The 10,319-nt window shown below is 53.5% G+C and overlaps 1 protein-coding gene across 1 annotated transcript; it reads left to right on the top strand.

Moving 5' to 3' along the window:
- Nucleotides 1-2,607: 2,607 nt before the first annotated feature.
- On the top strand, nt 2,608-8,857 carry SF3A3 (splicing factor 3a subunit 3). The gene is made up of 17 exons (XM_066204234.1): nt 2,608-2,741; nt 2,822-2,869; nt 2,972-3,024; nt 3,499-3,604; nt 3,841-3,913; nt 4,271-4,362; nt 4,488-4,570; nt 4,906-5,044; nt 5,376-5,444; nt 5,799-5,866; nt 6,213-6,320; nt 6,521-6,590; nt 7,042-7,206; nt 7,315-7,425; nt 7,810-7,900; nt 8,198-8,253; nt 8,569-8,857. The coding sequence occupies exons 1-17, from the start codon at nt 2,646-2,648 to the stop codon at nt 8,644-8,646; spliced, it is 1,506 nt and encodes a 501-aa protein (XP_066060331.1). The 5' UTR covers nt 2,608-2,645; the 3' UTR covers nt 8,647-8,857.
- Nucleotides 8,858-10,319: the final 1,462 nt, after the last annotated feature.

The raw sequence follows: 10,319 nt of genomic DNA, 5'->3' as shown, positions 1-10,319 counted from the left end.
TTAACCGCAAAAGGTTTCTGTACAAAGGGCCCCCGGGCTCCTCTTTCAGTCAGCCTCCAGAGCCTCACGTTTTTAGCCAAAAAAGGAAATGACCCAGCTGCACGTAGCACTGGAACATCTGGATTTTATCCCTGTCATGAATGGGTCATGGCTGTACATGGCCCAGTGCCTGATTTACAGGAGGGGGAGGGTGATGTCATGCACAAACATCCCCCGAGACTCTGGAGTGTGGGTCTGAAACAGTCATGGAAATTTTATTAAGCACGAGGAGCAGTGTGAGGGGGGTCAGGCCAGGGCTGTTGCCGGTTGAGGTGGGAGTGGGGAAGCTGCTGAGGACATGGGGCAGCACTGCAGGGGTACAAAGAGACCCGGGCATTGACCAAATCTGCCCAAGCTGTGCTTTCCTGCACCACTGTGGACCAGGGACAGCGTTTGCAGCCTCAATGGACAGAGACAGATCCAAGCCACTGCTTGGGGAGTCCTGTGCAGGGCCAGGAGCTGGACTTTGATGATCCTCATGGGGCCCTTCCAGTTCAGGATATTCTGTGATTCTGCGCGTTTCAGCTCCCAGCCCCTGTCAGGCTGCGCTGCTGCCCTGAAATGAAAGTGTCTCTTCAGCCAACTTGATCCCACTCTCTCCCACCTCCTCCCATGTGCACTGCCATTTGTGGGGTGAGGAGGAGGGTGGTCATGCAAGGGCTGGTCTTGTCCCACCTCGATCCTCCTGATGCCAGCAGCCCAAAATAAGGAGGCCATGTGGCTGGATGGGACATTGCTGGAGTTCAGTTCCTTCCCTTGAGGAAATTTCATGCAAAGAGAAATGGAAGAACATTAAGTTCAGAATCTTATCATTGTTTTTATTTTTAGACAGGCATTCATGGAGAAAAGTGATGTACTTTGGAGCAGCCTATAATGCAAGGGGGTAATTAAAGACAATATTCTAACCTGCAGCATCACCCTCTCCCTCAGTGAAGGATCATCTTTGTCTACCATTAAGACAGATTTTTTTTCTTGCTTTTGGCTTAGAGTAATTTATCGTGCATGGCACAAAAATACGAATAATTTATTCATACACAGTGAGTTAAAATGTAATTACAACTTTGCATTTGGCAGCGCGGGGGCAAGGCACGGGTACGATCCGTCCTTGGATCTGAAGGAGGCAGCGGAAACCCAAGTGGAAGGTCGCAGCCAGGGTGTCTGTGGGAGCACCGGCAATGTGATTGTGTCGCTGAAAGCAAAGGCACCGGCCCGGCTCGGCCCCGCGGGACGCTGCTGGGCAGCGCCGGGCCCAAACCCGAACCGGCACCGCGGGCCGCTCCGTGCCGCCAAGCGCCGCGCTCGGCCACTGAGCTCGGACACCGCGCTCGGACACCGAGCTCGGACACCGCGCTCGGACACCGAGCTCGGACACCGCGCTCGGCCACTGAGCTCGGACACCGCGCTCGGACACCGAGCTCGGACACCGCGCTCGGCCACTGAGCTCGGACACCGCGCTCGGACACCGCGCTCGGACACCGAGCTCGGACACCGCGCTCGGACACCGAGCTCGGACACCGCGCTCGGCCACCGCGCTCGGCCACTGAGCCCGGCCACCGCGCTCGGCCACTGAGCCCGGCCACCGCGCTCGGCCACTGAGCTCGGACACTGAGCTCGGACACCGCGCTCGGCCACTGAGCTCGGACACCGCGCTCGGCCACTGAGCCCGGACACCGCGCTCGGCCACTGAGCTCGGACACCGCACTCGGCCACTGAGCTCGGACACCGCGCTCGGACACTGAGCTCGGACACCGCGCTCGGCCACTGAGCCCGGACACCGCGCTCAGCCACTGAGCTCGGACACTGAGCTCGGACACCGCGCTCGGCCACTGAGCCCGGACACCGCGCTCGGCCACTGAGCTCGGCCACTGAGCTCGGACACCGCGCTCGGCCACTGAGCCCGGACACCGCGCTCGGCCACTGAGCCCGGACACCGCGCTCGGCCACTGAGCTCGGACACCGAGTTCGGACACCGCGCTCGGCCACTGAGCCCGGCCACCGCGCTCGGCCACTGAGTTCGGACACCGCGCTCGGACACTGAGCTCGGACACCGCGCTCGGCCACTGAGCTCGGACACCGCGCTCGGCCACCGCGCCCGGCCACGGCCCCGAGCTCGGACACCGCGCTCAGGCACCGCTCTGGGACACGGCCCCGCTCTGGGACATGGCCCCGCTCCCGGGCACCGCTCTGGGACACGGCCCCGCTCTGGGACATGGCCCCGCTCCCGGGCACCGCTCTGGGACACGGCCCCGCTCTGGGACACGGCCCCGCTCTGGGACATGGCCCCGCTCCCGGGCACCGCTCTGGGACACGGCCCCGCTCCCGGACACCGCTCCGCTCCCGGGCACCGCTCCGGGACACGGCCCCTCTCCGGGACACGGCCCCGCTCTGGGACACCGCTCCGGGACACGGCCCCGCTCCCGGACACCGCTCCGGGACACGGCCCCGATCCGCACACGGCCCCGCCGCAGGCGCGGAGGGACACGGCCGGGCCGCAGCCGCCCCCTGCCGGCCGCCTCGGGCACCGCGCCGCGCCCCGGAAGCGGAAGCTTCCCTCACACAGCCGGGCTCACCGCGGCCTTCCGGCGGGAGCGGGAGCCGAGCGCGGGATGGAGACCATCCTGGAGCAGCAGCGGCGGTACCATGAGGAGCGGGAGCGGCTCATGGACGTGATGGTGAAGGAGATGCTCACCAAGAAGTCCACGGTGCGCCCGGGGCCTTGCGGGGGTGGGTGGGGGAGGCCGCGTCCCCGGGCCCGCGCTCACCGCCTCGGCTCTCCCCGCAGCTCCGCGACCAGATCAACTCGGACCATCGCACCCGGGCCATGCAGGACGTGAGTGCTCCGGGGCCGGGGCGGGAGCGGGGCTGGGGCCGGCCGGGCTCCCCGCAGCCGGAACGGGCTCTGAGGCGCCGGGGCCTCTCCTTTGTTCCGCAGAGGTACATGGAGGTCAGCGGCAACCTGCGGGACCTGTACGACGACAAGGACGGGTGAGTGTGCCCGGGGCCCTCCTGTGCCTGAGCTGTTTTCAGTCAGTGTAAACGTCTGAGGAATAACACACGAATCGAGATGTAGCGACTAAATGCAGGGCAAGGACCCGACTGCACACGGGAAGCGTCCGTGTTGGATGGACACGTTTTGTTATGTTATGTTATGTCTTTGGGATGCCCTGGCTGCTCCGGGGGCTTGTCAGGGGCTGCAGCGTGTGTGTGGGGATGTGGCCCCGAGCCCGGTGGGCTGGGAGGTCCTTCAGGACTCGAAGGTTTGCAGTCAGACACTGCAGCATAGACCTGGACTAAGGCTGTGTCAGTGTCACACTTGTTTTCCCTTCCCTTCCCTTCCCTTCCCTTCCCTTCCCTTCCCTTCCCTTCCCTTCCCTTCCCTTCCCTTCCCTTCCCTTCCCTTCCCTTCCCTTCCCTTCCCTTCCCTTCCCTTCCCCTCTGTTGCTGTCCATGACCTCGCAGCCTCCGTAAGGAAGAGCTCAGTGCCATTTCCGGGCCCAATGAATTTGCGGAGTTTTACAACAGACTGAAGCAAATTAAGGAATTTCACCGCAAGCACCCAAATGAGGTGAGTAGTTTCCTGCTCCATAGGAACAGGTGAGATGTGCCCTGGGGCATCTCATCCCTACAGGAAACAGCCTTTGTGGCTAAAGCCACACTTTTGCCTTTGTGCAGAAAGAAAGGTGCAAAGCCTCGAGTCTCTTTTGTGTTTGCAGTTTGATTATTTGCCATCTAGCGTGATTTTGTATTAGTTATTCTGGGAGCTGAAGTAAATCACTGTGTGGCTTGTATCTGCCCATGCAGATCTGTGTTCCTATGTCAGTGGAGTTTGAGGAGCTGCTGAAGGCCAGAGACAACCCAAGTGAAGAAGCTCAGAGTAAGTTTGTAGTTTGCTTGAGCTCTGGCATTATTTAATGTGTTGTTTGATCAGGTTTGCATGTTTCAAGGCCTCACCTCCCTTTTACTAAATGAATTCTGAATATTCTCCTGTCATCTAAATGCTTCTGAGCTGCAGTCCCTGGAATGTTCCCCAGTGAAGCTGCTGTTCCTGAGGAATGTTCTGGTGCTTGCACAGAGCAGCAGCTGGAGCTGCTCAGTGAGTGTCAGAGCCATTGTAGCGCTTTCTTTAAGCATAAAAGATTTCACAACTAATCCTTTTCCAGCTCCAAAACGGTTGTATAATAAGTAGGGAATCTTAAACTCATAATAAAGCTTTTCATGATCTTTCCTACAGATCTGGTGGAGTTCACAGATGAGGAAGGGTATGGAAGATACTTGGATTTGCATGATTGTTACCTCAAGTACATTAACCTGAAATCATCAGAGGTGAGTGGCTGCTGTGTGTGGGCCCAGGCATCTCCAGGCCCTGCACAGGCTGGGGCTTTTCTTTTCTGGGAACTGTGTGTTAATTTGGCTGTGTAGGAACTCTGACTCAGACTTTCTGTTCGTAGAAATTGGATTATATCACTTACTTATCCACATTTGACCAACTCTTCGATATTCCCAAGGAGAGAAAAAATGCTGAATATAAGAGGTGAGCCTGTTTGCCTGCCTGCTTCCTTTGTGGCACTTGGTGAGAAGGAATTTGCTTCTGAAGTGTTCAGCTGCAGAGATTATATTTAACAGCCAAACTTAACCCACATAAATTGGGTCCCTGAGCTCCAAGAAAACTTACAGTGCAGCAGAGATGTATTCAGCTCAGAGCAAAAGCTTTAATGTACCCTTGGAAGTGCTGTGTCAAGAAAAACCTGTGTGGAAAACTGACCTGACCTTGGTCACGTCCGTCTGCAGCACTGGGGGGTAGTGACTGTCCAAAGATGTGGTTACAGGGTGACAGGGAATTACCTGTGCTCATGATTCCCCTGCCAGGTATCTTGAAATGCTCCTTGAGTACCTGCAGGATTACACAGATCGAGTGAAGCCGTTACTGGACCAGAATGAACTTTTTGGGAAGATTCAGACGGAGTTTGAGAAGAAGTGGGAGAACGGCACGTTCCCGGGCTGGCCGGTGAGCAGCCTGAGCCTGGGGGATGTTCCTGCCTTTGTGAGGGGGTTGTGTGAGTCATTTGTGCTGGGGGTGACCATGACAGCGAGGGCTGCAGCTCTGTGTCACCAGGGTGCAGGGTGACACTGACCTCAAGTTAAAACCCAGCACAACTGGTTTAAAAGAAGCTTTGTTTCGGGTTGGCTTATGTTGCATCTTTACTATTGCACTGTTTTCAGTTTAGTGAGAGGATTTTTCTCTGTGAAGTGAACTGCTTTTCTTGAGGTTAAAATGTTCTATGGCTAGAAGTGTTGCAGTATGTTGTGCAGCTCTTGCATGTGGTTTTTTTTGGCAGAAAGAGACCAGTAGTGCCCTCACCCATGCTGGTGCCCACCTGGACCTCTCGGCCTTCTCCTCCTGGGAGGTATGTTTCCAGTGCCCTGCACTTACTGCCACATTTTTAGCAGGTGGAAGTGCAGTCATTTGGGGGGGTTTTGTGTAATTTTAGTGCTGTGTTTTCATCCCTGGCTCTGTGCTGTCTCGGTAAAACTTTGATGGTGCTGATGATGTAATTTCTTCCACTGGGGGATGTAACTTGAAAGACTTGGTTAATTTTTTCACATTCCTCATTTTCCTGGGAGGAGGGGTACACTGTTGACAGTCCTTTCTTGAATACTGTTCATCAGGGTTTTTCTTCATTAATAAGCTAAAGTGGGCTTTATCCATATTGTATGTGTTGAACAGCTTGTGTCTTACAATGCTTTGTTTAATTGGACAGGAATTGGCCTCCCTGGGACTGGACAGGTTAAAATCAGCTTTGCTGGCTCTGGGCCTGAAGTGTGGCGGGTAAGGTGCAGTCTTTGTAGAGTTCCTTTCAGTTCCTGAGGTGTTCCTGTATCACATTTCTTTCTGGGATACTTGTGTGGTTCTTTCTGTTGTACTAGAATTATCTTAATGAGTTTTAAAAGATAAAACATTAGGAACCAAGCAGTGGGATCTGCTGCTCTGAGCTGATCCTTGTATGGTCCAGCTCTCTGGTCCAGTAGACTTTGACTTGAGGAATGAAGACAAAGATAAAGGAATCTTATGGTTTCCTAAAAGCTACATTTAGAATTTTATTGCATGAGTTCAGATAGCTCTCAGGAAATGTAAATCTGCAGTCTAGACTAATCCCCTCCCTGCTTCCCTGCAGGACTCTGGAGGAGCGTGCTCAGAGGCTTTTTAGCACTAAAGGCAAATCCCTGGAAGCACTTGATCCTTCCTTGTTTGCTAAGAATCCAAAGACTAAAGGAAGCAAAAGGTGAGTTCTTAGAGGTCATTCTGCAGCTGGCAATGTTCTCCTCTTGGATGAGGAGTGTTCTATAGTCACCATTCTTGTGCAGTTAGGACAGGGATTCTGGAGTGTTAGGAGCTTTTCATGTTGGACCAAATAGTGCTGAACCAAAGGAAGGTATCAGAGCTGAACTTGTGTGTTTAATGAGGATACCTCATCTGTTTCAGAGACACTGAAAGAAATAAAGATCTTGCATTCCTGGAAGCTCAGATTTATGAGTATGTGGAAGTTCTTGGGGTAAGGACTTTATTTTGTTTTTGAGCTTTTTATTTCAGAGCTGTCAGGTAGTGACTGGAATGTTGTCCTCATCTTTAGGCAGTGCTTTCATAGACAGCTTCACATCAGTGTGCTGCACCACATCTGTTTTGTGCATAAGTCACACAGTACTGCAAACCTTTACTTGGTCTGCCTTGCTCCTTGCCTTTTTGGGGGATTGTTTTCAGGATGGCTGCTGCTGTAGTAACACTGGAGGTGCTAATAGGTGATACAAAGCTTCATTCTTTGCCAGTAGGAAATGTCAGGGTACTAAAAACTGCATTATTTGGCTGAGTAAGGTGGGAGTTCTTTGCTTCACACTGGTCTTCTGGTTCGTCCCTCTGTACACTGAAAAAGTTGTTCACTACAAGAGTTTGCCCTGAGTTTTTGCTGCCATGGTGTGTGGACAATCCCTTCTTTTCTCTCACTCCAGGAGCAAAGACACCTCACCCACGAGAACGTGCAGCGTAAGCAGGCACGGACAGGGGAGGAGAGAGAGGAGGAGGAGGAAGAGCAGATCAGTGAGAGCGAGAGTGAAGATGAAGAAAATGAAATCATTTATAACCCTAAAAATTTGCCTCTTGGCTGGGATGGGAAGGTAACTGAGACTATCAGGCCTGGAGAAGTGGGAGAGGTCACTGACTCCACTCTGCTTCTCTGAGTTTCTTTGCCGTGCAGCCTGATCCTCGTGTCTCCTTGTTTGCAGCCCATCCCATACTGGTTGTATAAACTCCATGGTCTGAACATCAACTACAACTGTGAGATCTGTGGTAACTACACCTACCGAGGGCCCAAGGCGTTCCAGAGGCACTTTGCAGTAAGTGACATTCCCTGCAGGAATTCACAGCCCTGCTGCATGCATTCAGTCACTGTAATGAGCCGCTGCTGAGTCCCTGAGCAGCACTTCTGCCATGTGGGTCTGAGCTTGTGCTGCAGGGCCATACAGCAGGGCCCAGAGATGGTGTTAGGCGTACAGGGATCTCTTTTGCTGATGCTGTACCATCCCTGCCTCTTTGAACACCCATTCCAGTGCTCAGGTCTGATGGGTGCAGGGTGGCTGTTGATGGCTGGTGTGGTGTTACTGTCTACAGGACAAGAAAATAATGTTTTTATAGAGGACTGGTAGATTTGTGCTTTGATAGTGTGTTTTTCACCCTGTTCAGCTGTTGATGCCTTGTGCTGCTCTCATCTCTCTCCCCAGGAGTGGAGACACGCCCATGGGATGCGGTGCCTGGGCATTCCCAACACTGCACACTTTGCCAATGTCACACAGATTGAGGATGCAGTCTCGTGTAAGTGGTGGTGGTAGAGCAAGGAACATGCTAAAGAACACCACCTTTTCTGAATGAGTGGCTTTGGATCTTGGTCTCATGTCCCATCCTGAGCAATCCCTTCAAAGTCTTGTTTGATGAAGCTCAGTGCCTTTCAGTAACCACACAGTGGAATGATAACCTTGTAATGGATGTTAGATACATTCCTGGGCTGCTGAAGTGATGGTTTTAAAAGGGAAAAAAGCTCATGTGTATATTTTATTGGATTAAAAGCCAGCATCTTGAGGAAAGTGACACAGATCCTGTTTGTGTTTGCAGTATGGGCGAAGCTGAAACAGCAGAAGGCTTCAGAGAGGTGGCAGCCCGATACAGAGGTGAGCAGTGAGAGCCATTCAGCGTCTCCACTCCTGTGTCCATGGTAACCCCTGGTTCCTGGGTGTGAGCAGTATCCTCATTTACACTGGTGCCTTTTCCTAAACCCCTGTTCCAAAGCCATTTTCCAGCGGTGTGCAGGGCAAGAGTGGGAAGTAAAATCTGTGGTACAACCTGTAATGACTCTGGCCCTGGCTGAGCTCTTCCTCCAGGACCTGCTGGCAGATCCACTGCCTGCCCTCCTGCACAGAGGTTCTGGCAGGCTGCTCTTGGAGCTAACACTGAGTGCTGTCTCTAAACTGTTGGTTCTGTTCCAGGAGGAATATGAGGATTCCAGTGGGAACGTGGTGAATAAAAAGACCTATGAGGACCTGAAGCGCCAAGGGCTGCTGTAGCTGTCCCCAGGTGGAGGATCACACATCTGCACAGAGAGTGGGTCTGGCAGCAGCTCTAACTCTTCATTTGTCTGGATTTTGTATGTGCATGAATATAGATTTCAAGAATACTTTATATAGAGTTACTTTCTAGTTAAGCCCCTTAGACTTGTGACTTAATTGTTTTATATTAAAAAATACCTTGAAAAATAAAGTCATTGTAATTTAGGAAGTGCTGAGAGACTTGTCTTCTTTTCGTATGCTGGAAGGAATAGTTTTGATTACAGTGTGTTTAACATGCTTTTTACACAGCTGTCAGAAACAATTCCTTGTCTCATTTCCACTCTGCTGGAAATGTTTTTGGTGAGGGTTGACTCTCTGAAGCACATGGACACTGTGCTGACAGGTACTGCTCCGTTTCTAGATCTTGGTGTGAACTTGTGGTTTCTTTTACATAACAAGCTGACCTGCCTTACAGAACTGTTTTTACCTTGGGTCTGTCTCCCTGGGGAGCTTTGGCCATTGTTTTTTTCAGGGAATAACCAAACGAGCCTCAGGTTTGGCTCTGGGGTGATTTCTGTGGCGCTGCTGTTGGCTTGAATGACCTGTTATGTCGTTTGTGTGCAGATCTATGGTGCAGGAGGATGGAGATGGGAACAGCGAATGTGTTTAGAGGTGCCTGTTGTGGCTTCAGGAGCATCCCTGGCCCCTGGTGTCACACTCAGAGGTGTCTGGACATACCCCATGGATTCATGACACCTCCAGAACTGCAGGTCCATTGTGCAGAGGCCACTCACATCACGCGTGGCAGTGGCAGTTGTGGTGCCCCCCAGTCCCCTTGTGTGACATGTCCAGCCTCACAAGCCCTTTCTCCACTGCTGTTCAGGGCCCTTTGTGTCCCTGCTGCTGTGGAGGCACATGTGACACTCCCCCGGGGGTTGGCTGGCAGGGGTGGGGCTGGCCTGTGGGGCAGGTGCCACAGCAGCTGCTCAGAGGTGCTCCAGTGCTGGCAGGGACTGCAGGTGCTCCGGGGCTTCGGGAACAGGCAGACAGGTGAGTGCTCCGGGCTCTTTCCCTGCCTGGGGGGAAGGATGTTCTGGGATGAGGCCACATCAGGCAGATGTTGGTTCCTTGCCCGCCCTGGGGCTGGGCTGGCACTGGGCTCAGTGAGGATGTCCAGAGCTGTTCTGGGAGGTGGCTGGGCTGCTTTGCAGGGTGAGGTGCCAGCTGCCTCTTGTCTTTTCTGCCACTGAGGGAACAGCCTTGGAGGTCTCTGTATGAGCTTCAGCCCCTGCAGGTCCTGGGGGAATGGTGACTCAGCCTAAATCATAAAGCAGGAGGGGAGTATTACCATTCTCCATGGAGAATTTGGCTTTGGAGCCTGCTTGGAGTCACATCACCATTTCCTTAGCAAAACAGGTAAACATTTGGAATGCAAACAGAGGATGCAGAGCCAGGTCCCATCTTCACTTGCAGCAGGAGCAGCAGCAGCAAACTGCACTTTTCCCTGTGCCACCCTGACTCCTGCAGGGCTGTGCTGCCTGTGAGCTCCACAGGGGAGGGTTGTTGCCACACCAACAGCACACAGAGCTCCCCAGGGCTCCTGCTCCCCGTCAGCAGCCACGGCAGCCTCGGTGGGTTTGGGGAGCCGCAGGAGGGGTCACTGGTTGTCCTGGGGCTGAGTACTGGAGGTT

This window comes from Chamaea fasciata, unplaced genomic scaffold (assembly GCF_029207755.1).
Source record: "Chamaea fasciata isolate MVZ Bird 193981 ecotype frontalis unplaced genomic scaffold, bChaFas1.0.hap1 SCAF_26, whole genome shotgun sequence".
NCBI classification, from domain to species: domain Eukaryota; kingdom Metazoa; phylum Chordata; class Aves; order Passeriformes; family Sylviidae; genus Chamaea; species Chamaea fasciata.
The sequence above is the reverse complement of the archived record's forward strand: the minus strand, read 5'-3'. Positions and strand labels throughout refer to the sequence as shown.